General features: G+C 40.9%; 2 protein-coding genes across 6 annotated transcripts; both read right to left on the reverse strand.

The window, feature by feature from the left end:
* Positions 1 to 2,781: 2,781 nt before the first annotated feature.
* oacyl (O-acyltransferase like) lies at positions 2,782 to 8,977 on the reverse strand. The gene is made up of 15 exons (XM_035183894.2): positions 8,712 to 8,977; positions 7,837 to 7,970; positions 7,661 to 7,739; positions 7,444 to 7,579; positions 7,120 to 7,316; positions 6,527 to 6,739; positions 6,334 to 6,436; positions 5,714 to 5,815; positions 5,413 to 5,578; positions 5,234 to 5,313; positions 5,005 to 5,115; positions 4,689 to 4,812; positions 4,341 to 4,527; positions 3,746 to 3,888; positions 2,782 to 3,625 (listed from the first exon to the last, which is right to left on the reverse strand). The coding sequence occupies exons 1-15, from the start codon at positions 8,866 to 8,868 to the stop codon at positions 3,524 to 3,526; spliced, it is 2,034 nt and encodes a 677-aa protein (XP_035039785.2). The 5' UTR covers positions 8,869 to 8,977; the 3' UTR covers positions 2,782 to 3,523.
* A 618-nt stretch (positions 8,978 to 9,595) lies between these two features.
* Positions 9,596 to 24,407, reverse strand: znf532 (zinc finger protein 532). 5 transcript variants are annotated; one of them, XM_035141444.2, is made up of 11 exons: positions 23,041 to 23,319; positions 22,693 to 22,854; positions 21,633 to 21,694; positions 17,421 to 19,755; positions 16,465 to 16,646; positions 15,176 to 15,352; positions 13,798 to 13,960; positions 13,272 to 13,592; positions 12,601 to 12,713; positions 11,797 to 11,935; positions 9,596 to 11,666 (listed from the first exon to the last, which is right to left on the reverse strand). In XM_035141444.2, exons 4-11 carry the CDS (start codon positions 19,722 to 19,724, stop codon positions 11,163 to 11,165), a joined length of 3,903 nt encoding a protein of 1,300 aa, XP_034997335.1. In that variant the 5' UTR covers positions 19,725 to 19,755; positions 21,633 to 21,694; positions 22,693 to 22,854; positions 23,041 to 23,319; the 3' UTR covers positions 9,596 to 11,162. The 5 variants fall into 5 exon arrangements, with proteins under 5 accessions (XP_034997335.1, XP_034997336.1, XP_034997338.1 ...); XM_035141445.2 differs by lacking the exon at positions 22,693 to 22,854; XM_035141447.2 differs by lacking the exon at positions 21,633 to 21,694.
* Positions 24,408 to 26,483: the final 2,076 nt, after the last annotated feature.

A 26,483-nucleotide genomic window follows, 5' to 3' on the forward strand; every position in this document is an offset into this window, starting at 1 on the left:
CACCTCTAACTGCACTGGCAAAGCAACAATGCAACCGTATGAGGCCCAAACTGTTCTTTGAAAAAGTATTATTTATGAATTTGCTCACCCTGATGTGACAGCGTGCGTGTGACTTATCTCATAAGTGCTGAAATCTCCTAATGACATAAGCAGCGGGCTAGTTTCCAATGATTTAAACGGTGCGATGATTTTAACTTGGAAAGGCATGAAACATTCATGCTTTTACTTGCCAAGCTTCACAAGTCCATTGATGCGTTTATTTATTAGAAGAGGTGTCAGATTGGAACAGAAGAAACTGTTTCACAATTTGGGAAACAGGCGTATTAGCTTTCTTGCAGGGACGTAGATTAGAAGATTGATACCATCCTATCCTTCTGCTAAATTTAGGGTAAAGGAGTTAGCTTTAGTTGAGCGTAAAGATTAGAAGCAGATGGACACAACTCACCCAACTCGTCAACAGAAACTAAGCTTAGCTAAGATAAGCTAAATCAGCAAAACTGAGCTAAATTAAGCTAAGACTAAATAAGATAAGCTAAAGTAAACTAAGCTAAGGTAACCAGCTGCCGGACTGCTTGATCTATAGCACGTCGTGACCCGTAGGTTGTCACTGATCTTTTCCAGGCCTTTCCAAATCTTCATCTCTGACAATCATTTCTTTTGATTGGATCTAACTTGACTTATATTGCATGTACTGCATGTTTATTTTTCAGTAAACCACTTCCTAAAGGTTGTTTCGTAATAACAGCAAGGGGTAGTTTTATAACCAAGTGATGGCTGTTACATCATTGTTCCTGTGACAGGTGAGATGGAACAGAGACTTTTACGGCTAAAATCAACACGTTGTAAATAGTAGTTTAACAACAGAGACTTGGCCTCCAGTAAAACAGCAATGCTCCCAGTTTAAAATGGTAGAGAGAGAAAATAGACTGTTTCTAGCTACTGCTCCTCTGAGAGCTCCACCTGCTTTCGCAAAACAACACGTGAAGTAATCAATCAATCAATCAAATTTTATTTGTATAGCCCATATTCACAAATCACAATTTGTCTCATAGGGCTTTAACAAGGTGCGACATCCTCTGCCCTTAACCCTCAACAAGAGTAAGGAAAAACTACTAAAATACCCTTTTAACAGGGTAAAAAGAACGAAGAAACCTCAGAGAAAGCCACATGTGAGGGATCCCTCTCCCATGACGGACAGACGTGCAATAGATGCCACGTGTAATGGAGAACATCACAAAGATAAGGGTGTTTGCAGCATTGATTAGAATAAACAGTTTGTAGCATAATGGAAGGTTAATGCATTGATGGATTATTATTGGTCGAGTATCTGAGAAGAAATATTATATATCAAGCAGTGTTGTTGTGATCATAGTCCATGGTCAGCAGCCACCACGATCAAGAACCACCATCACGATCGGATACACACACACACACATGCGCACAACACACACACACACACACACACACACACACACACACACACACACACACACACACACACACACACACACACACACACACACACAAAGGCTTAAATTATCTTTAAAAGTACTATAAACAGAAGTTGATGAGGACACGTTGAATTTATGTCATGTCCTTGAACTCTTTTTGTGCCATTATGTAACACTTGTGTCCCCCACCCATGCTCTTGTGTTGCATGGAAAATCTGCTGAGCAACAGGGGAATATTATTGGACTATTATATGTGTGAGGGAGTTGTTTTATGCTACTTTGCATCTAAACTGGAGATTCTGGAGATTCAATTTTTGCTATAGAATAGAAAAATATATTTGAGGGCAGGTTTATTCTAATGAAACAACCTTGTAATGTAATGGAGAGCAGTGTAACTAACAAGGTTTACTCATATTGTGTCACATTTCATCTGACTGATCATGTCCTACTGGGACTTGAACGAGGCAGGGCATGTTCTGATCTTGTTATGATGTAGCTTTTAAAAGATATATGTGTGCATGTGCATGTGGGAACATCTGTGGCCTCTCAGCAGCAACACATTTAACGTCTCTGCAGGGAACAGCTGATGGGCTGTAAACATTGTGTGGACTGACAAATATTCTGCACCGAAATTCACCCCACGAAATTGGAAAATAACCACTTTCTGTTTTCAGTGGTGGGGGCAACAGTTGATCTTTTAATTACAGGTAGAAATATAGAATTAGGCAGCAGCACTAATATCAATATGAGTATCTCAACCATGATCAATATTTATTTTGTCTAAATTAAATATTTCTCAATGGCAACTGAAACATTCACATCAGAACTTTAAATGCTCAGAGAGTCTCAGACATGTTAAACCATCTTGGGCATGTTGTTGTGGGGTCATGGATTGGCTGCGGCCCCTTGGACCCGTGTAGTCATGGAGAAAGAGGTATCATCTTACCCAAGCTGGATATATTTTTACACCATGTTGTTGCACTGGCTGTCTTGGCCTGGCGTCTGCGAGCCAGGAGGAGGAGAACGGTGCTGCACATGGAAGATGTGTGCGTCACCACCATGTTTTGTTTGTGTGTGTGTGTGTGTGAGAGGGTCATTTAAAGGATGCTTTTTCCAAAACCACTTTAGGCAGGAGTGTCATAGCAGGTGACTGACTAATATGAGACACATCTTAACTATGCCAAAGTCTTATAAAGAAATACCAAACCATATTTAGCAATAATCTTATACAACTGAGCACATGACAGTATATCCTTAATTAAAATATTGATAATTCAAGTATGTACTAAAGTTAAAATAATCATAATCACAATCACAATCATAATCATAATCATAATCATAATCATACACTTTATTTAAATAATACATTGCAAAACACAGTTACAAGATGTTTTACAAGTTAAAAATGAAAAATTGAAGGCAAACAATAAGAAATGATTAAGAGCAGTTTGAAGAACACACAGCATTAGAGCACAAATACTTTAAAAAGTGTTACTGATGAGAAAAGAGTAAAAACAGTAGTTTGTAGGATCAGTATTAGAAGGATACACACGTATAAAAATGTGTCTTTAAGAGAGATGCTCCTCTGGGAAGTTGTTCCAAAGAGTGGGAGACCTGACAGAAAACTTTTGGTCAATTAATTTGATAATTATCTTATAAAATTTAAACAGGTTTAAAGCTATAGATGGTAATACAGGACTGTGGTTAATAATGAATAAGGCCCAAATAGCATATGTAATGATATATTGATATAACAAATAAAATGTTACATACGCGTTATTGGTTGTATGTTTGATTGAAAACTAAAATCTATTTTCAATATATTTAAACATATATCAATCTGAAGGTTTGTGCAAATGTGGATTTTAGTGGAATCAATCACAGGCTCACCTTGTTTTTGTGTTTTCTGGTACGTTTTTTTTTTCTATATCAAACACGTACATTAAGTTTATTAACCAGGAAGCATATTTACACAGGGAAACTGGCACAACTCATAAGGCACAAACAAACAGAGTATAGAAATGAAGGTATAACGACTGGATGAAGGTTCTCTATTGTGTTCTGACATGCATCTATGTACGGCTGTATTTTAGGAGGAAGGGCTTCTCAATCAGCACAGTCAGCACGTAGCTCACCACCAGCGTCAGCACCACATGGCCAAGGAACATGTACATCTAATGAAGAGAGGAGACACAGTGCACTAAGTTAAAATAGTATATATACTGTATATAAAGAGAGAGCCAACTCTGCGTCAGCTGTAGGGTTTATGAAACCAAATGAAACGGACCACTTACAAAGTTTAAGTCTGTGTAGTGGATCGGAGTCTCTTGCAGGCCTATATAGATGATGATGAAAATAGGATGTGACAGATAGCAGGCAAAACTAATGTTGGAAAGTGGAAGCCAGAAACCCAATGACAAGAAGCTCTTGATAAAACCTGGAGAAGCAGAAATTAAAAATACATTCATATATTTGCTTTCATGTGTAAAATATCTCACTTATCACTTAACAAGAAATGTACACACACGCTACAACTGAACAGAGTTTGTTCTTGTATACTGTGCAAAAGCAAGCCAAACAATTTTTTTTTTTGCATGTTAAGTGTAATATGGGCTTAAAGCCCGGGTTGGTAATCCTGGAAAACCAAGAGCAGGCTACACTGCAACGATAAATCCGACACCCTCCCATCGTCAAAGCCACGCCCCCAAAATGCATGAACGCATCACTAACTGACAACTTCCAAGGCGACTTTTCCATTACTCTCGCGCCAACTTCTGAAATGTATGACACCCCAGACTCAGATGACTTTATTTATAGATGACTATTAGGATGTGCAGAATATTTCCACAACCAACAGTTTTTTGGACTCAGGACTCGGGTTTTGTTTACCTCCATAACCTTCCTCGCAGGCCACTATGATCCAGGTCACAGCCAAAGCCCAGAGGGGTCTGTGCAGTCCTTGATAGAGGGCATGTGGCAAAGACAGAGAGGTTGGCTCCTCCTGTAGGACGTAGGCTAATCCAACCACCACAGCCATAAGTGAAAGACAGCAGAACCAACCAAGTGCTGCCTGCCACTGCAGCAACAGCAAGAACAGCAACAGTAAGATCACACATGAGGGCAGCATTGTGACTTTTATTTTTATCTGATATTACAAACAAGCATGTGATTATTGTTGAAACAATGTGTGTTGCATATATGCCAGAGGTGCCTTTCAATATAATCAGATGTTCTTACCTTCTGCTTTAGGACCTGATCTTTCTTTGTCGTCAAGTATATTCCAGTCAAGATCCCTATTAAAAATGGCCCATATCTTGTGTAGGGTTTCACATAGTAATGTAAGCCATAATTCAAATGGAACCTACAAAAATGAACAAATAAGTTGTTTATTTTAATTCAAAAGAAACAGATTGAATGGCTAGTTTGATTTACTCTCTTTTACATTGGATTCTACAGTAATGAAGTGTCAGTGTCAACAGACGGACAGACAGATTTCTGGAATTATTAGATAGATTTGGTTCCTATTTGCATTCGCACTGGACCACAATCTTACACCGAAGATGGCAGGAAGACCGGCAGCTGCAGGAGCGCAGTCGTAATGGCACCAGAAGCAATGGTCATCAGCATCAGGCCTCCTGCCACAGCCGCAAACACACCTCTGTTCCTGATAAACACCAGATAGGATGGGTAGGATTACATGTGTGTGTAACGTGGTGGCTGTTTTAAAACATTGCAATTTAGAAATATTTTTTGAAAATGATATGAAAGCACAGTGGACATACAATTTGTAAAAATAGAGCAACAGTGGAGTGGTGGCATAACACTGGAAGTCAAGAGACAAGTACCATGCCCAAGGGATGCACTGGAGAGAGATAAGAAACAAATGTGCAGAAATACAGTGGGTCAATTTACATAAAAATACATTTCCAACAGACAGCCAGAGACAGGTTAAAATTACTACCGGCTGTGAGGATGTGAGGAGATTGATAATCAACAGGACGTTCCCCCACCAGTACGTCTTACAGTCCGCCATTGTCTCCATGATTTGGAACCAGTAGGGCCCCCCCCGTACTAAAGAGGTGAGACCAGTGGTGAAACACAGGATGAACAGATGCAGTGGCTGAATCCTGTAATGAAAGAAAGAAACAATTAAATCGACATTGGTTCTGAGATCATGTTTTAAATGAAGGGCGTCGAAATTCACTTTGTGACACTAACAGATTTGCATGAGCTGATTGGGTGAATTGATAAATACACAGCACCTTTTAATCCTGTTGAAGAGGTAGCTGGCCACCAAAGAGATGCTCAGTTTGCCATCAGCCCTGTTGATGGAGTTTAGCAGAGACCTGGCACTGAGCAGACCCCTGAAACACAGACGCTGCCATTAAACTAACCTTTAACCCTTTTTCAGATACATTAGGCTATAGCTGTTTTCAGGCATGTACACCAGAATATAATATCCAGAAAATTGGTTCTTTTTCAGGAGGCTGCCTTTTACATATGACGAACGTAGCAGGAGATTGTCCGACACATTCACAACAACAGGAAAATGCCCGGAACATTCAGGGTGGCGCCTGAATGTTCCAGGAGGCAGGAAATGACGTAAAAATTCTGCTGTGAAAATCACATTGTTCACGGCATTCAAAATCTTAAATATTTGTACACTCTTTAAGGTATTTTAAGTTATGCGTGTTTTGCGTGTTAGAAACGTCATCAACACGCCCACTCTCTTGAACTTTCCATACATTTCACTGTTGTATTCTCACATAGGCCCACTCAGACATTTTCCTGGACATTTAATTAAGGGGCTGACAGGGGAAAGTTCTGGAACTGCCTCGAACCCGCTTGTTGATTCCACCACTGTCTTTAAGCTTCACCTCACCCCAGCAGCAAAAAGCTGTCAACAGCCAGAAAAACGGGTCCAGCAAAGGCAATCACATAGAGAGGGCTGCTCTTTACCGCTTTCTCCCAATGTTTCTTGTTATCTGCAATAGAGATGATACAATATAGGTACAATGATATGTGAGTAATGGGGTGACTTCCAAACTGAAGGAGCAAATACCAGTATCTCATACCCAGGTTGTATATGACAGAAAACTGGGTGGAGTGGCCACACATGATCCAGAACAGGCTGAGGACACGGATGCCGTTCAGGGAGGAGTAGCCTCCTCCTGGGATGGATGAGGAGGTGCTCAGGACACCGAGGCTGGTAATCTGGAGAGAAAATGCCTGCAGGCCCCAGTTCACACAGCTTCGAGGAAAACACAGTAGTGTGTGGCTGGTGATATCTAGGAGGACAATATAGAAATTAAAAAAAAGAATCAATCTATAAATATATAGATTTGGCTGCTGCACCTTGAAATTATTATTGAAATTGTCTTGCACATAAATTACTTTTATATCTGGTTTCAAAATGTAACAACTGCTCTGTTGTGGTTGTATATGTAAAGTTTATTTTAGTACAAAGTGTAGCTGTTTAGTAGGGTTTTCAAAAGTATCAATACTTTGATACTTTTTCAATAACGTGTGTTTAAAAATGTTTTATACATTCATATCAAAGTCTTTGTTTAGTTTTGGTATCATTACAACCCCAGGTCAGTATCTATTTCATTATCTATTGTCTGTTGATCTTGCAGTCACGGCTTGCAACATGTCCCTGTGAACTTACCCTTTTCCTCTGAGGTGCCACTGTTCCTTTCACTGCCAGAGGAGCCATTGATCTTCAGGGTCCCATAAAGGTTGAGGCCAGTGTTTATAGAGGACGACTCAAGAGACGGACTGACCTCCCTGTTCCTTTTCCACCTTATTATAGCGGTGAGCAGGGTGGCGGCAAGAGGAATCGCGACCATCACGCAACACACAAACCTGCAGGAGAAAAGGTGCCAGTATTTTAGATGGAGTGTAGAATCCCTGAGATGAAGTCCTGCACATGTAAAGAGGCATTTCTCCAGTTCAATACTCATGGAAATAATTCAGTAGAGAGTACACTGACAGGCAGGTGACATCTAATGCATCTGGGGAAATGGTGTTGGACAAACAGTGGGTCATCAACAGGGCCTGAGCGGTCTGATTGACCAGGATGGAAGGAAAAGGAGGAATGAGGGACGTCTGACCAATCTGAAGTCTCCCTGTAAAAAGAAGTCAAACAAGTCAAAATTAAACCAAATAAATGTCGGACTGAGTGAATCTAGACTTTTAGAATCACTGACCGTATAGCACCAGCATTTCCACATCCTCTTCCCTGCAGGAGTCAGGAACACAAATACCCACAAAATAGTGGACTGTTTCCTAGGTAAGTTAAAAACACTGTAATTGAAATTTCCATCCTTGTAGCTCCACGCCAGGACAAGTTTTTATCTTTTAAAATAATGGTTCATGTTGTTACCTGCTGAAGAAACACCTGGCAGTACTGTCCAGAGAAGGTGGAGCCATTGGCAGACTGACACTGCTGCCGTGAGCCCGGCTGGTTGACATTACCTCCTTCTACATTGCTGCCCATCTTTCCAAACGCATCATACACTGATAATAAACACAAATACACAAACAATTATTTTGTATTCACTTCCTTTAACATTGCTAGATAGGGATTTTTTCAACATTTTCCATGGTTTGTCAGAGAGTGAAAAAAATCTGGCATATTTATTGGACTGATGTTAATGACAATTTAATTTAGATCTGCAATGCTGCAGATCTAAATATAAATTCGGATCCAGTGAATTCAAATTTTGATCTTAACAGAGTAAATCTTTCAAACTTATATAAAAGTCACATACATGAATAGTTATTAATTAAATTCAGTTTCATTTTATGAAAAAATATTCAATAATAATAATAATTATCAACAATAATAATAACAATCAAAATAATAATAATGAAGAGTAATTGAATAACTTTGTTTTCAAAACCTATTTCATGCATAAACAAGCATCTAAAAGTGTCTTAAAAAGAAAAAAGAAAGAGGCAACATTTTTTTTAAAACTTTAAAAAATGGGTTAAAATTAAATATTAGATAGTCAACAAGTAAATAAAATGATATGTCTATCTGCAATAATTAAGATTTCTATAACCACTGTCCTCATAATTTTACAGTTCTGTAGTACTGCATATATTTTTGTAATCTAAGAAAACCAATATCTTTGTGGGCATCTTTTCTTTTTGATGTGAATTTAAATCTATTGTCTGAAAGTTGGAACTATCAGAAATATCACATTGTCTATTTTCATAATTTATGTATTTCTTTAAAAAGGCAGCATCACTTACTGCGGACAGCGTATTCCCGTGGTCTCTCCTGGTTTAGTTCCCAGAGGAAAGCGTTGGTGTCCTCCTCACATTTTTTAGACACATTCAATGCCTGTGTGGTTTCCAGCTCTAAACTAGACCCTGCAAACAGAAAGAACACCAAAAAACCCAGGGCCATTTTCAGGACTGAATGTATATCTTAGTAGAGGAGAGTTTAAATAATATAGGAAGGGACACACCCTTTTCAAAGAGGTCACATTAAATCATCCTCTGGCCGGACTTTAAAAAAAACCTTCCTGTGGCAAAGGCAATCATCCCCACCTGCAGGTGTGAGCAGGATTGGTTTACATGAGGAGGCTGACAGAGATCCAGGCTTTGTGATTATGTCCCTGTGGAAAATCAACTTAGTGTTGTGGTCCCATGATTACCACTGGGACTCCAGATGTTTTGTCATATATGTGAATTACACGTTTCAAAAAGCCTTAAATATTCACAGAAGAAGAACCATTTCATTACTCGCCTTGAATTTGATCTTTTATCTCAATTATCTTATCTTAACTGTAAATCCAAAGTTAAAATGTGGGAAAAGAAATACCACAGACAGTCTACTATCTGACCACTAGAGGGAAAGCTTGTCCTAAAATTGCCTTTACCAGGCAACAGTGAGGGAAACGACCTGCACTAATTTAATATGACACAGTTTCAGTCAAGTCAGTTATAGTTTATGAATTTAAGAACTATTTGCTTACACACCAGCTTCACTTCCCGTCAGACTGGTGGAATGGTTGGAATAGAAAAAGGCTATACCCTTGTCCATTATTTTAACATTCAGTATATTGCAGGACAATCACATTTCAAATCACCGTTCATCAAATTCAGCAGGAGTATGAACGATCACGAGAGGATTTGTGATTTAGGTCCTTGGAGAAGCGCTGATGTCTTATGTGCAGTCGACATCAGATCGCCCCCTGGCAGGTTTCATCATTTATTGACACAAAGAACAACTTTGTACACAAGCATCAGAAATGTCTAAAAACAGCGGCAGCAGCAGATGCAAGACACTTTCTAACCCACAAACAATTCACAGGCTGATTCTCACATGCAGTTTTACAGCTTAAGACAGTTTGTTTTATTTTTGGAGTAGAAAACCTACTGTTCAAAACAAAGTGATGAAGATGATGATGAGACCTGGAAATCAAGCTATAGATAGTAAGTTCACATAAGTTCCAAAGTTATGTTCACTGGTTTGATTTTATGAGTGTCGCAGCCAAGTTTACATTCCTGCACATAAATACTGCTCCGTAATATCAACATTCATTATGATTTCACAATAAACCACAAACTGAAGAAGCTTAAAGAGAAAATGTGAAAAATAGATGTGCTATGGCTCATTTTGACAAATTTCCCAGGGAATAGTTCGTGGAATTTAATGAAATATAATTATGAGAGTGTGTGATTTGGTGCACCTTGATTGTTTTTATTGTGCTATATTGATAGGTGAATTAATCTGTGGATGAGCTGCTGTTTAAAAGACACGTGAGTGTTTTGTGTCTTATACTTTAAATATTCAGGTACATAAACATTTTTTTTAAGTCAAATTGAAATCTCAAAGAGCTGCCATTTATAGTGTATTAAGACAGGCATGAAACGTCAACTTACAAAGTCTCACAGTCTTTTTCAAAATGCAGTTTTAAAAGCAAATTCAAATTTGGCCCATATGTTTGTCTTTAAAAGCCTGATGTACTTGTCAGAAAACCTGAGCTATAAACTCATTTTAAATCCATCTATTTTCGTAATTTTCATGGTATGTGTGTTTGATATATAAAAGATAATAACTTGACTGGGTTGTGTGGGATGCAGCTGAAGTTAGGATTTATCTTTGAAGCATTGTCCTAAAATTTGTGATGTTCCATGTAATTGCAGCTCCAATCTAATGCAGAGATTTAGTTTTCCTTCAGGGTGCTTTAGAAGGAGACCAGGACCACTGTTTTGCCAGGAATGACTCAGAGAGAAAAAATTGTTATCCGTGAAAATAAACAAAGTTGAGGTTAAGTTACAATTGAAGACCTCAGCTCGGTTTGGCGTAGGCTCTGAGAAACCTGAATCTCCAAGTTGAACATTTATTCTTGCAGACATTCAATGGACATTAGCAGCATTGAGAATTTGGAGCACTGCTGACTGTATGAGGATTAGTCCCATGTTAAACTAATATATCCATACGTCATCTAATCCTAGTGAAAAACTACAATGGAAACTGTTTAAAATAAAAAGCTCCTCTATAAAAAGGTCTATTCAAGGCCTATAAAGTATCTTGTTCCATTTACTTAAAGACACTGACTTCAACATGTATTACATATTTCTGTGAGTATATTGTAAACATGATGTAGTATTTATTGTGTACATTATATACAGCATAATCACAGCCAACCGATGTACTGTATGTTGTTTGCAATGTTAAAAAGTGGGTTCTTCTCACTTCTCAGCTGCACTCAGTCTCTTAGACTTGATAAAGGCCATTCCATGTGTCCTCATGTGAGTTTTCAGGTTTCCCTCAGTTTCAAACATCTTCCCACAGACTTTGCATTTGGTGTTGGGTTTCCCATCGTTGCTCTTGTCCGTAACGTCCAGCTGGTTCTCCCTCTGAATCTCATCATCATCCCTGCCCCGTCCGTTGTATCGGGCGAGGCCGTGCGGCTCCTTCAGCCGATGATCGATGAAGAGGTGTCGGGACAGTGATCGGTGGGAGGTGTAGCACAGGCCGCACTCCTGACACTGGAAGGACGAGCCATCGGACTTGTGCTGGGGAATGTGTTTGCGGAAAGCGGCGATGTCCTCTGAGGGGAAGCCACAAACTGCACACTTGTGAACTTTGGGGATGTTCACCTTGAGCCTCTTCAGAGGATGTGAGTCTGATCCCTTGGAGTTCAAAGCTGGCGATCCCTCATCCTCCTCTGGCTTCCTCTTTGGGCTGGGGGTCTGTAGAGGTGATCAAGATAGTAGGTTAGGTTAGGACGGGAGAATCAGGAAATTCACTTGTAGGGTATTGATTCAAAAGGAGAACTTCCTTCTGATAAAGTTGCATGTCTCCAAATTTGTGCCACAGTACCGTTTCCTTGCCAGGTAATTCCTTCACATTCTCAGAGCGGACGGTCTTCCCCTCTGGTTCTTTGACGCCATGCATCTTCTGAATGTGCTGATCCAGCAGCACTCTTTTAGTGAAGGGCTGACTGAGAGCTGGACAGTGCCTAGCAAAGCACAGAAAAACATAAATTTTAACACCAGCAAGCTGAAAATTAGACATTTTATGCTCATCCTCAGGTTCATAATTTTATTTGCGTTATTATTTTTAAAAGTTTATGCCGGCCTCTGCTGTTCATGCTGGCCACTTTACGTGGCTTTGTTGGGGGGTGCCAAACTAGCCGTTAGGCGTGTATTATGCAAGTGTGGGTTAGGGTTAGGGTTAGGGTTTACTGCAGACTTTGGAATTTCTGATTTGCCTAACCTGATATTCTTCCTAACGCTAAACAATGATCACTCTCAATGCATAAAACTAAAACCTTCAGAGGCAGGGTACAAAAAATCCTGTCTGATACAAGATAGTGATCATCAAGGATGAGCGGTGTCCAGTGTTTCGTCTCGAGTAAATAGACATTGGATTTTTAAGACAAGAAGAATCAAGGGGCAACTTAGAAATGAATAGTTTTCTGCTTTAATCAACTACACAACAGGAGCCTTTTGAGTTTGGTTGCTGCAGATTTGTCAACATTGGCTACTGTAGTGTTGGAGAGCCACAGGAACTCCTGCACATACGAGAGTGCGACTCACACAGTTAAACACAACAATTGTTTGGACCCTGCGTGGATTTGCAATTGTATTCACTGAGGCCTGATGAATGAGTGTGTGTACTCACGGGCATGTGTAGACCTTCCGCAACCCCTTGTGTTTGAGACGGTTGTGTCGACAGAGACTGTGGGAGGAGCTGAAGGACTTGTCACACTGTCGACATGGGTGCTTCTTCAAGATCTACAATGTGAGAATGAGACTGTTTCAGGTAACCTAAAGAAATGCTTCATGAACACCATCTATCTATCTTCAAATTTCAGAACTCTCTGTCTGTCTGTATGTGACTCGGGTATCTCAAGCTACGTTCATCTAATCGGCTTCACACTTGGACTGTGTGTTGTTAATGACCCGAGGAAGTGCAGTGTCCAATTTGGTGTGAATTGGATACATGGTACGTTCAATATTGATTAAATATATATAAACAGGCAGCTAGCATTTGGTAGCGGTGGCAGCTGGGATTCATCAACGTAAGTGACGTTGTCGATCCTGACAAAGGCAGGTCTTTACCGGGCCTCAAGTACTTCAGGTCACTTTTACAATTTCATAAAGAGAGCTGCATCCAGCATTACCACAGACCAAGACAAAAGCCCATTCCAAACACGATCACTTTTTCCGTCTTTCTATGCTAGAAATATGCTGAGAATCTTCTCCATTTTGAACTCACTTCCTGACAGGGATCTCAAAAACACGATGTGGTCAAATTAAAAAACGTATATAAGAGTGAAGTCAGACATTCACCTTGCCATGTTCATGCCTCATATGAGCCACAAAGACCTCCCTGGAACTGAAGAGGGTACTGCAGTCCCCACATGTGTATCTTGAGCTTGGAGGGCTCTTGAGACCTGCTGAGGAGTTACTGTTGCTTTTCTTTTGTGGCGAACGTGAAGGTTTCTTTTCTCCCTTGTCTTGACGATTAACATTTCCTCCATCTTTATTGTTGTTATTGCTGGGGCCGTTGGTGTTGGTGCTGTTATTAGAATTGGTGGGCTTGATGCTGAGAGGAAGGTTGATGCCCAAGTTTGGTGGACCCTCGGTGGTCTTCAGGGTTCCATGAATGGCCTGGATGAAGGATCCACACACGCAGATTGAATCATATTTCTGAATTTATATCACTAACACTGGTATGCAAAACATTTCTAGAAAATTGAAATAGAAATCGTATTATTTTGCATGATGTTTTATTTCAGACTTAATGATGATGTTAGGAACATAAGTCATTATTAAACTCAGTAACATGCATGAAATAACTATTCTTCAATCCTACTTTGATATGGTCCAACATGAGCTGTTTCTGGGCGTAGTGCAAGGAGCAGTCAGGGCATTTGAACACTGAGACTTTATGATTGGCAACATGCTGGTCGAAGTGTGCGCAGAGCAGGGACTGCAGACTGAACACAGTGTCACACATGGAGCACTTGTAGATCAACCTGAAAAATACACACAAAAGTGTACTATGAATTGTACTGCACGATGTTACAAGACTCAATTGGTACATACATAAGAAGTGTTATGCGAATCCCAACTGTTACTTGAGTTGTAACAGTGACCTTGACCTTTGACATTTGACCACCAAATTCTAATCATTTACCCTTGAGCTGAAGTGAAAGTTTTTATCAAATTTGAAGAGACTCACTCATTTCATTCTTGAGATATCATGTTCACAAGAATGGAATGGTTGGATTAGACGGACAAATGGACAAAGGGATGGACAGACAGACAGACAGACAGACAGACAGACAGACAGACAGAGGGACAACCCAGAAACATAATGCTTCCGGCCCCTGGCTTCTGCCGACGTAAAACAAACTCAGGTTAAGCCACCATGTCTAACTCCAACAAATCCTGCTACTGAGGAGGAAGGTTTTCCTGAGAGAAAGGAATTGGACATGGGTATTGGGTTACAGGGAAGTGTGTCAGTGTGGAAGGAAGAGCGATGATGTGACGTTGGAATATTTTTGAGGAAAGGGCTCGTCTGTTATTATCATTATTATTAGGAAACTGAAATAAGTGTTTAGAGTCCCAGCTGTTGATGAGTGTTGTGCTTCAGCTGCGCCTAATGTTTTAAAGAAACTTTTGATAATAAAGTAATTTCAGATCAGGATATGAAAATATAATTTAATGTATTGAAATATACAGTTCAGCTCAGTGTAAATTGTTTAATTTCAGATGGTAATGCAGCTTTAGGCTTGAGGCTCAACATGAGCCAAACCCACACAGAGCACCTGCTCCTTAACACCTGAATGATCAGTAGTGCTGATGATGGACAGTGTCAGTGAAAGGTTGCCATGTGGAATAAAACAAACTCAGGTTAAGCCGCCATGTCTAACACCCACAAATCCTGCAACTGATGACTCAGTGAGGACAGTTGTCCTTAGAAAAATGAATTGGACATGGGTATCGGGTTAAAGAGAAGTCAAAGGAAATGCGTCGATGTGAGGTTGGAATCTTCTTGAGTAACGAGCTTTTGAATTATCTGTGATTTAGCATTGAATTTAGCATTGAAATTAAAGTTTTCTGTACTTCAGAAGGCATAACAGTTTCAGTAGCCTTTTCTGAATGCTGTATTCAATGTTGCATGAAATTTAAACAGATTGCGTTGAGAACAACATTTTATATAAATCACAAGTTTTGCAAAGACCTACTTGGGCTCTCCAGCCTTCACTCCTGGATGCTGTATATGTGCGTGGGAATGTGTGCCAGGCGCAGTCTTGAAGGCCATAGGGCAGAGAGCACATTTGTAGAAGGTCTCACAGTGAGCGCTCTGGATGTGGGACTTCATCGTCGCAACATCGGTGAAGATCACACTGCAGTGATGACAGCTGGAGGGAGACAGGGGGCAGAGGGAGAAGAGGTAACAGTCACACAGACTTGAACGTAAATTCAATTTAGTTAAAATTTTCAAATGATCTTTTTAAAATCTGTTTGATGTATTGTCATTTAGCTTAGCTAAGCTTAGCTTAGCATCAAGACTGGAAACAGGTGAAACAAGGTCAAAAGGTTACAAATAAAATCAGCGTCTCAAAAAAACCCACTAATGAAGCTCAGCATAATGTCTATCAGGAACGTCATCTTTACGACTCATTTATTCACACTTCTCTGTTTTTCTAATCAGCTGATTGTGGGTATTGTTTCAGTAATCCAATCAGATTTCTCCCTGATCTAAATCAGCCAATGGAGTTGATGCTATCAAACTTTGAATCTGCTCTCTTCTCATTTCAATGATTCCCTGTGACCCTGCTAACCCAAACCACCCCATTTAGATCCGGTTTTCATATCCAGAATCTTGGTTGAGCCTCAATTTCATGGGGTACAAAAAGACTCTCATTAATTAATATGGAATGTCTTATTGGTGATTTTATTATTTATTTGCTAATTTTTGTATATTTTTTGTGCAAGAATTATAAATTTGAATTTCAAAGTTTAAATCTGTAATATTTTGCAAGTACCTGTGCTAGTAATGTCACATTTGTAAATGTATTATGAGTCGCTATACACGCAGTTAAAAACAGACACAGCATTCATTTCAAACTATTTTGACAAGACTCGTAATTGAACCATAATTAAGTGATTGAACCATAATTAAGTGTTATGGTAACGGTAATGGTCTATTTTCTTCCCCCGAAGTTTCATAATGTATAAAATCACTTTAAGTGATATGGAACTGTCAAGCTGATGCAAACACAATGTAATATTAAGTATAATTAGAGATGACATCATAAGTGGCATTTTGAAAGAAAAGCAAGAGCCATTTAAATCAGAGTATAACCACTTACCAAAGAAGGACACTACTCTTTGGTAAATACAGTCAACTTGTTTTGCAGATCTGACTATCCAAAAAACAGGGTCTTCAGAAACAACTTCGAGAACTATATCACAAGTGAGGACTTAAATGTATGTTCAAATTATTAGATTTTACTAAAGGTAGACTGACCGGTAGCCGACTCTGCGGGTGTAATGTAAGCAGTTCTTGGTAACATGCGACTGGAAGTGGACAGATCGGCAGCTGGCGCCACACTCAGGACAGATGTAAGGAGACTTGTGCTGGTGGATCCGCTGGTGTGACTGAAAGCTGCACTTATTTGGCAGAAGCATTTGGCAAATAGTGCATGTTTTCTGTGAGCAGAAGAGAAAAAATGTAAAAATATATTCAAGAAAATTATTGCATCCTGAGGGGTTAATATGTATTTCCCAGAAAGTACTTACTTAATTATGATATTACACAGATCTCATTAGGACCAGTTTACTTTGGAACTACCTTCTGTTACTGAGGAAAAAGTGCTGATAGAAACAATGTACATCTCAGAACCTTGGCCCAGTAACACTAGAATGAAATGATAAAGTAATATGAGTAAACAGACTCAGCTTTACAGAGCTTTAGAGTTTCAGCTTATGATTTCAGCTAAGTCTTTAGCAGTCCAGCTCACAACTTCACTGTTTTGGTTCACTCTCATTACACTCATAGTTATCAGCTACAGCAGATATATCTTATTTTTGGGCTACAACACTTTAGTAAAGCATTTAGCTGCAACAAAACCTAATATTTCTGTCAGGGGGGTGTGGAGAACAAAAACTGAGAATGAATAGGACTTGCATTTGCTAGGTGCAAGAAACATGACTCCAAAATCAGTGTTAATGTTGCCTTATATCTGCTGCATGTGTAAATAGACAATTGTTTGCTAACAGTCTCTCTATAACAACTTAATAAAGTTACATCTTGTTTTCACTGCCTCCAAGTGGCCAAAAACATCAATAACACTTCATAGGCCACTATACTTGGTAAACGAATACATCTTGCGGTAGCCAAATTGATTATTTCCATTTCAGACTCCAAAAAACAAAATGGAACAATTTTATGTTAGCGTTCACGCCATAAATACATCCACACACCTGTCCACTGGACTCTGGTGCCTGTTGATAGTGCGTGGCTAGCAAACTGTCATCTTGGAACATTTCATTGCACTCCATGCACTTTAGGCTGTGCCTGCAGGGCTTTGATGCATCATCATCCAAGGGCATGGCTGCCACAAAAGGAGCACTGCATGGAGCTGAAATCACTGCAGTCTGGGACCCACTGACAGTGCCTTTCCCTGAAATTTGACCTTTGGGTGCTTGGGCTTGGGAAATGGTGGTGGTACCGGTGATGTTGGGTGAGCCTGATGACAATGATGTGGGTATCATCTGGTCTAGAGGGATGGGTTTTAGGATTAGATGTGAGCACTGCATGACAACCCCCTTGTCCTTGTGGCCCCTGGCATGAGACAAGAGGCTGCATTTGTTGTAGAACACTAGACTTTTGGCACAGTGGTTGCAGGTGACCTCGATCCGCACACTGCGACGTTCGTAGTGCTGTGTCCGGCTCTTCTCCAGAGCAAATGAATCTCCACACTCCAGGCACTTGTAGCCACGTGAGGGTAGAGAGATACAGGCTGAGGTCGGCGGGGATAGGTTTGGAACATACACAGGGACAGGATTTATGCTACTTAGGACTTTATTAAAGGCTTCCACTACAGAACTTTGAGTGCTAGAGATAACTTGAACCCTGGAGACTTTCTTTGAGGCCTGGCCAGTAAGAATTATCTGCTGTTTGACATGTGATTGTTTCTGGCTCTGCTTGGAGGAGGTCAGGGCCTGCACAGTCTGAGGCAGGAGGTTGAGGTTACCAAGATGGACTGTCTTTGGCACAAGTTTGGCATTGGCCAGGCTGGAGGCAGGTACCATGACAGTCTTTCGCTGGAGGACATTAGCAGCTTTCAAGATGGCACTGCTGGCACTTTGCATTGATGCAGCAGGAATGATTGTTGCTTTGATTGTGGTGTTGTTAGCCAGCTTAAGGTTGATGACTTGTGAACCAGCTGTCTTGACTGCAGATACCGGCAGGAAAGCTGTCGCAACAGGTTTAATAGTCATTTGCTTGGTTATTTCAATTGAAGGTCCTCCAGTGGTGGCTACAACCCTAGTTGGTGGCCTCGTGGGAGATGAGAAAATTGCTGTGGTAGTTGCCATGACAGATGTGCTATTCTCTCCTTTTTTCAGGCCGTCAGGATCAAACTCTGGGAGAACGCGGGTGACAGTGCGCTTGATCTGTCCAGATGAGGTCTTGATTGTTTTGATCCTGACCTTTGGGATGACCGGGGTTGTGTCTATGCTTGAGGAAGGGGAACCCTTGCTGCTACCTTCACTGGTGACACTAGAGGGGCTGTCTTGTGGTCTTGTTAGCAGCCTCTTTGCAAACTCTAGGGCTGACTCATGCTGCTGTGGCCTCTCTGGAGCAGCAGGGTTTTCATTGGCCGTGTTGGTTTCTTTATGTGTTGGAGGAGAATCCAAAACACCTAATTCCGTACCATTGGCCTTTTTGGCACTGAGGGCTGCTATGGCTGCTATACAAGAAGACAGTTTTGCAGAGGACTTACTCTTGACCTGGGGGGTAGGGGACACATTAACAAGTCCTGAGGACTCTTCAGCCTCCTTGCACTCCTTACTGTGAGACTTGAGGTCCTCCTTGGGTAAACTTGACTGATGGAAATTGTTAGACTTGGAATCTCCGATTTTGACACTATTATTATTGTTGTTGTTGTTGTTATTGTTTTGATCAGGTTTTTGGTCTTTGTTTGCTCTGGGCTTAGACACATTGTCTACTGATATTGGAGATTTGGGATTCTGGTCCTTTCCCTTAGTGGAGGACCTAAAGAATGTCTGACCAACCCGATTGTCCATGGGTTCATCTACCTCAATTTTATCATCTTCATCAAACTCTTCAGCACTGGAGATGGGGCTGAACTGATTGTAGGTGGATGGTTGGTTGTTAACTGGCAGTCCTTCCTCCCTGGGAGCTTTCCATCCATTCTTGGTGTATTGAGGAAAGCCTGTTAAGAAGCCATTATGAAGTCTGTTGCAAGTGTCAACAGAATGGGGTTGAGAATGGGAGTGGAAATCCCTTTCTGATACAGTTTCACCATGTTCCCTATTGTCTGTGTTTCTCAGGTTCTTGACAATGACACTAACGCCAACGTCGTGTCCTGTTGAGGTGTTGTGGGCCTCGTCTTCATTAGTAGTCACCCCACTGGGTTGCTTGAGCTGTCCGTCGCGCTCGTCACAGTGGCCAGATTCAATAGCAGCTTTTGGATCCACCATGTCGGGGATGTCGAAAGCCGCCAGCAGATCGTCAAAGTCTGGCGTCTTCATATCTCCCATGGTCCTGATTCTGGTCTGATGAGGAGATCACCTAGGGAACACAGATAAAATAATCATTAGCAACACAACAGAATTGTACAACAAATTTTGTTGAGAAAATTATGTAGAGAGGGAAAACATAAATTAATAGGATCACATTTGTTTTATTTCTGCTGCAACATGCAGGTCACAGGTTGACATCATTTATTAATACAGTTGACCCCTTGAGTTATGATGCTGAATTTTCCTTGTCCTTTTCATGGCAATCTGCTGATTAGACAAAGAAATATAATTTGTGCAAAACTGACGACTGCCTTAGGGTTATGTAAAATGTAATATTGATAGATTATATCGCCTATAGTTTCTATAATTGGGTAATAATAATAATAATGATAATAATAATAATAATAACTATTTGTGTAGCACTTATCTAAACAAGTTTACGAATCTTTTATCTGAGAAGAAGCCACAGAATTCATAAAATTTAAATGTTCTCCTATATTTTGTAAAAATATATATAATTTGTGGTGGATTTCAGGCTAAGCAGATAAACATCAGTCCTTAGTTATGCAGTTTCATTTGTCACCACGTGGTGTGCCAGTGTCCACATACAGTGCAGCCTGTGGAATGTCTGTTAACCATGACTTAGTCACGACCTTGTGCTGCTTGATGTTTCATTGATGCATTAGCAGACTGAGCTTAGTGCTTCCCCTCCCTCTTCAAAGCACTGATGAAAAGCTTTGTACAACTGTACATGTGTACAATGAGCCCTGCTCCTGCTACATTTGTCCTTATACCTGATACATGTATTGATTGTTTTCAGAGAGAAACACAAACTGACGATCCTAGCAGGGGGGGTAGATGTGACATTTCAATGAGATTAAATGTGGGCACTTAGCAAAACATTTCAATGGCTTAATTGCTGTAAGTGAAACAAATGAAATGGGGAGAAAAACAATAGTTTGAAATACAGATTTAGTTTTCTATATATACCGCAATATATATAGATATATATATATATAATAGAAGATGACTGATTGTGCTTGCATCTTGAGTAATTTTCCTATTAGAGGATTGAAGCTACCCTGCTGGTTTGGGGTGAATATAACATGTAAATCATACCTTCGCTGAATGCAATATGGAATATAAATATGAACATCTGTCAATCTTTAATGTAACATAATGTACATTTATTTTTATGGATCAAAAACACAGAGCATGTTCTGGTCGTGAATTCAAAAAGAAAAAATGTATTTTTTTAAAAGGAGCTCTTTGCTTTCAGTTTGATATAATTCCTCAGAAACTGGTCTTTATGTACTTTAACAGTGAGCACTGTAAATAACATGTGACGGGACTGAAGTGTCTGTGTGTATTATTGATGTTGGGGACAAAAGACACAGCCATGGAGCTGCTCTGCTTGTATGTGCACCCAAATTCAAATGCATGGCAGCCACGTCTGCACACACACAGAACCACATTTCACATTCTTTTCGTCAATTGCAACAATCCTGGATGCAGATGACGGGAGAGGTGTGATGGTGATGAGGCTCAGATGGAAACGAGACAAGGGACAGAAGGAGAGGCGTTTTGGAGAGAGAGAGAAAGGGCAGGCGAGAAATACAGTGAGGGGGGAAAAATGGCTGCCGAGCTGTGTGAAGCTGCAGCAGAGAGAGAGAAAGGCCTGGTGGAAAGAAGAGCTAGTAACAGCCATGACAGCTACAGCAGCCTGACGCAGGAAGTCAATGATGGTTTAATACAGACAAACATGACAAATACACCACACACGTCCTCCTCTTAGCAACAGCAGTTTAATGCACATGCAGTGTCACCACCTGAAATCCACACGCACGGTAGAAAAAGACGACTACAGTCTCAGATAAGACAAATTTTCAAATGTGCAAACGTGCAAGTGAAGCAGCCACTCCTCACCCTCTGTCCTCCGTCCCCTCTCCAGTCACTAGCCAAACCTTCCCTCCTGTCTTCCTTCCATCCTGCAACAAACACAGTCACAACACTGCTAACCCACAAAAGCCATCCACCCCACCCTGCCTGGAAAAAAAACAGTCCTGTCTCTTCCCCAACCAGGAAAAGGCCCAGGACACAGGGTCAGGTTACATCCATGGGTCTTGGTGAGTGGTGGTGGTGGTCCTGTGGTGAGGATCCTCCTGAGTCACTCTCTGCACCATCAGCAGCCCACAGACATGCAAACAGACAGAAAGATCATGCTCCTGTGTGTGTGAGTGTGTGCATGTGTGTGTGCACGAGGCAGGCGCCAGGCAGTAGATTCACAGACTCCCGGCCAGCCCCCCCGTCCCCCGTCCCCCTGCCCTGGTCCCTTCCCCAAGATCTTCCCTGCTCCCCTCGTCTGTGCTGCGTAGCACGTCGCCACCCAGCCAGCGGTGAGCCGCAGCAGGAGCAGGGTCTGTGCCTGTGCCATGGTGGCCAGTAGCTGAGCTGTGATGGGCTGCCATGGAGAAGCCTGGGCTATCGCTTTCCCTCAGAGGAGCACAGAGGCGCCATTGTTCCTGTCAGCCCTCTGTCTGCCTCAAACCGGTTTCAGCTGGTTCCGGTCACCCAACATAAAAGCCCCATACTGCAGCACGGCCTCGGAAACACACAGGGAGAAGCCCTGAGTCCACCTCCCAAGAAACACCGCGACGTTTGCACACAAACTACATGGATGTTGTGGTATGGATTCAGTGAAACAGGAACACACAACATTATACAGACAGATGGAGGAGATTCACAGTAGTAGCTTGCACTGCCTGACAACCAGGCCACAAAAAACACACACTACAACAATACACAACAAAAGGATGTTTGGGTGAGCACAGTCACCTTCGAAAATAATAAAATAATATCAGGACGACAATATAAAATGATACAAATAACACAATGTAAGCAAATATATGTCCCACATAACAAATACACAAAACTGCTGTGGAAAATAATGACAACACATTATAGAGAAGAAGAAAGTTTAGGTAACCGTGATGGTAGAAGCTCAGTCCAGTGCCTTGGCCTGTTTCTTTGGCAGATCCCTCAGTGCTCTCCCCCTACACTCGCTGGTCGTCTCTGTGAAAACTAAAAACTGGCTTGCAGACCTCCAGCAGCTTCACAGACACAGCACCCAGATGTAAAGACTGAAGATCTGCAAAAGCCCCAAACACAGACAATCTGACATGGGCAAAAAACGCAGGCCAGTCATGCACCTCCCTCCCCCTGTTCTCCATCAAACACATGCCCAACCTACCACACATGTGCCACCACAGAGACACACATACACAGAAACATGCACATTCATGCATATATGCATATAGAGGTAAATGTGGCATACCCTGGTCAGATTTTTTTCCACTCTCAAGAGATATTCAGGACAGAAAAACAGTCTTCCAGAGGCCTCAGCACCTGCTTTCACTCAACTCCAACCATTCTCCTCCACCTCCCTCCCCCCTCTCCCCTCTCTCGTCCACTGGGTCAGTACTAGACGTGCTCAGTCCCAGTCCAGGCCTCGTTTTTTTCCCGGAGCCCCCAACACCGCCACCATGGCCGTGCATGGAGGGACAGGCGGAGAAAGGGGGCAGTGTTCAGCAGGCAAATCAGGCCTTTTGTTTCTGTGTGTGTGTGTGTCGGTGTGTGTGTGTCGGTGTGTGTGTGTGGTGTGTGTGTGTGTGTGTGTGTGTGTGTGTGTGTGTGTGTGTGTGTGTGTGTGTGTGTGTGTGAGTGTGTGTCTGTGTGAGTGTGTGAGTGTGCTGGGGGGTGAGGGGACTCTCCACTCTGGCTCTGGAGCAGCGGCAGCAGCAGCAGCTGGTGCAGAGAAAGACGAGAGAGAGAGGGGGAGATGGAGACAGAGGAAGGTGGGGGAGATACAGAGGAAGAAAGGAAAAGGGAGCAGGAGCATGAGGGCTTGAATATGTGCAGTACATCCCAGGCCTGTGCTGTAGCATAAGCAGATGATACGAGATAAAGATGTTTTCCCAGGATCGTGCTGATGAACTAATACTGATCCTGACCCTTTGCCTTCAAGGATAATCTTTTTTTAATAACATGACGTATAAATAGCCGAGGCCTCCTTTTAGGCCCGACTGCCCATCTGCATGCTGCGTACGCCAAAGGTTACAGCGTCTTCTGTCTGGTTTTTATGTTGTTCCCGATGAAAGCTTTGCAAACATGCCTTGTATTCTTGCAGAGCAGCTGCCTGTTCTTGTTAAGAACACAAGAGAAACACACAATGCAAGAGAGTATGGCTACCTTTCACTTTGAAAGCCTGTGACACAATGCATATGCTGCAATGGCATCATTTCTCAAATTCATTTCATTCCGTTTCACATCACAGCAGAATCGTCCTGCTATAGTTATCAGAGAAAAATAGCACACCAATAACAAGGTAATCAAAACAGTCAAAATCAGATTGTGTGAGATCATTCTCCAAACAAAACACGGTTGTATATATAAATATTTCATAACCTACCTGTGAGACTGAAGGAAGAGGCTTTCTCTCTTTGGCCCTCTACCAGTCCTTCATACATCTGGCAGCCCCCTCAAAGGCAGCCATGAAATGCTGCAGCACATAATCTAATTATCCTTCATTATGCTAAACGGCCGTGCACAGATTTATTCACACAGATGCAATTTCATACACTGCGGGGCAGGTGGAGACGTGCACATATATCATTAAAGGCCCTCATGGTGCCTCCTGCCTCTCCACAGTGTGACAGATCCAGAGAGGAGGCTGAGGTGGCAGCGCTCCCCACCCCCGACAAACACACAGTCGCATGACGTCACGCTGCCTCCATTCATGTTGGCTGGAAGCAGCAAAGGGAAGCTGCCACGAGCTCGCCATCTCATTTTCTAACGATATATTTCCTGTAGAAGATACAGATATATGGTTGTATCACTCAAAAGCTTAGGACCGTGATGAATGGGACTCAGGTCATCCTGTATTGTTATACACAGTGCATTTTTCCACTATATCCTCTGAGTCTGGAATATCACGGTATATGTATAGTATCAGAATTTGTCAGAGCTAAAATCTTTAGTGTTTATAAAATGTGCCCTAATCCTAATATCATCTCCACAATGTCTTTAATAATTGAAGATATAACCCTGATAAATGTTTTCCTTGATTTACTTTGGACTCCAATTAAATATATCAATGATGTGTGACTTTGCTCAAAGCTATAGAGCTAACACTAAACAAGGAATGGCTTAAATGTGCACCTTACTGGATCAGGAATGCTGCATGGATGTTTGACATATACAGTAATTTGCCCCTCTGTGTAAATTGTGGCCCCTTTTGGCCTCGGATTTTAGATTAATCCTTTATCTTCCACTGACTCAGATTGTTCCATTTGAAGGATTTTAAGGGTCAGTTCTGGCCTTTAACTATATCTATTTTTAATATAATACACTGTAAGTATCCTTAAAAAATGTCAGTAAGTCAATTTAATATTTTGAAGCCAAACTTTGTTTAAACTAATTAAAATGCTATTTAAAATCCTGGCAGAGATCCCAATGTGCACATTTTGGGGACAGTAGAAGACATCTGGAATATTTACAGCAATGAAAACATTAGTATTGGATTTTAATATTTCACTGTTATTATGTTATAGAATACACAAATCGAGTACATGATATGGTCAGATCTTGAGAAAACGATGATTTTACTGACTGTGAAGCAAATATAAGAGGAAAACTGCTTTTTAAAGTATTAAACCTTGAACTTGCATTGAGTTGACTTTAAAAAAAAAATTGTTACACAAGGATGAATCACTCGTACATGATGTTTCCATGAAACTAAAACAATTTGTTTCTTTAAATCCGACCGCCACCTCAGTGGCCCCTGATTGGACGGAGCTGTGACGAACAGCAGAGATCTCATAATGGAAAACTGCCCGCTGTAATTGACACTTTCTGTCTGAAAGGCCTCCCTAAATCGACTCATTTTTACTTTTCATCAAACCGGTATCATTACAGTCGTGACACCGCAGTCAGAGCACTTAGTGTATCGTGTGACATTTGGAGACAATGAATGGTATGAGTAGGAAACGGACAGGATGTTATTTTCCCTGCTCACTCATAGAAAGATATTTTTATCATGACATTAGTTATTGTTCATCTGTTGTACATGAAAATGGTTAAATTACCCAAAGGAAACTTATAACAGTAAAGTACATTTTGTGCCAATATACAAAAGTGGTGTTTAGCAAAGATAACTATAACAACGCAATTTATTTTCAATAAATTCTAAATAAGTGATAAATTCTAAATATAATCTATAATCTATAATCTATAATCTACATATTTTCATTCATGTTATGAAAATAGATTAAACACTAAACAAAAGTTTTGCTTAGTATAGTATAGTAAGTATATCTTTCATCACAGCACTGGATTCTTTATGAAAGCCATCGAGTCTTTCCGGGAAAACTCACCCCACAGTGCCACCTAGTGTCTCTACCACTAAATGGAATATTAAGAGTAAAACTGGATACAAAACCATAGTCTTTATTCTTCCCTTTTTCTAAGATTGAAATTATACACCAGGGAAGAACATTGTATGAAGAACAGCAGGTTCTTTACCACATAAATATACTATATTTAAAAAAAAACTTCACAGCTCTCATGGGTAGGTAGAAGAATAAAAACTCCTCGACCTCTCAGTATGTGGCCAGTTCATATACCTTCAATTATGCAGCACGCTTGACATTTTTCAAGATATATTCAATGAAATTCTAACAACTCACATATGGGTATTACACTTTAAAAGCTTAAAATAAA

This window comes from Hippoglossus stenolepis, chromosome 18 (genome assembly GCF_022539355.2).
Source record: "Hippoglossus stenolepis isolate QCI-W04-F060 chromosome 18, HSTE1.2, whole genome shotgun sequence".
Taxonomy (NCBI): domain Eukaryota; kingdom Metazoa; phylum Chordata; class Actinopteri; order Pleuronectiformes; family Pleuronectidae; genus Hippoglossus; species Hippoglossus stenolepis.

Coding starts and splice junctions, on each gene's coding strand:
- znf532 (XM_035141449.2), bottom strand. CDS start 19,724: ATGGGAGATATGAAGACGCCAGACTTTGACGATCTGCTGGCGGCTTTC. Junction 16,647..17,420: donor CACCAGAGTCCAGTGGACAG/GTGTGTGGATGT, acceptor TTCTGCTCACAG/AAAACATGCACTATTTGCCA. Junction 15,353..16,464: donor ACCCGCAGAGTCGGCTACCG/GTCAGTCTACCT, acceptor GTCTCCCTCCAG/CTGTCATCACTGCAGTGTGA.
- oacyl (XM_035183894.2), bottom strand. CDS start 8,868: ATGGCCCTGGGTTTTTTGGTGTTCTTTCTGTTTGCAGGGTCTAGTTTA. Junction 6,437..6,526: donor TTCTGTCATATACAACCTGG/GTATGAGATACT, acceptor TCTCTATTGCAG/ATAACAAGAAACATTGGGAG. Junction 5,579..5,713: donor CTCTTCAACAGGATTAAAAG/GTGCTGTGTATT, acceptor CTTTCATTACAG/GATTCAGCCACTGCATCTGT.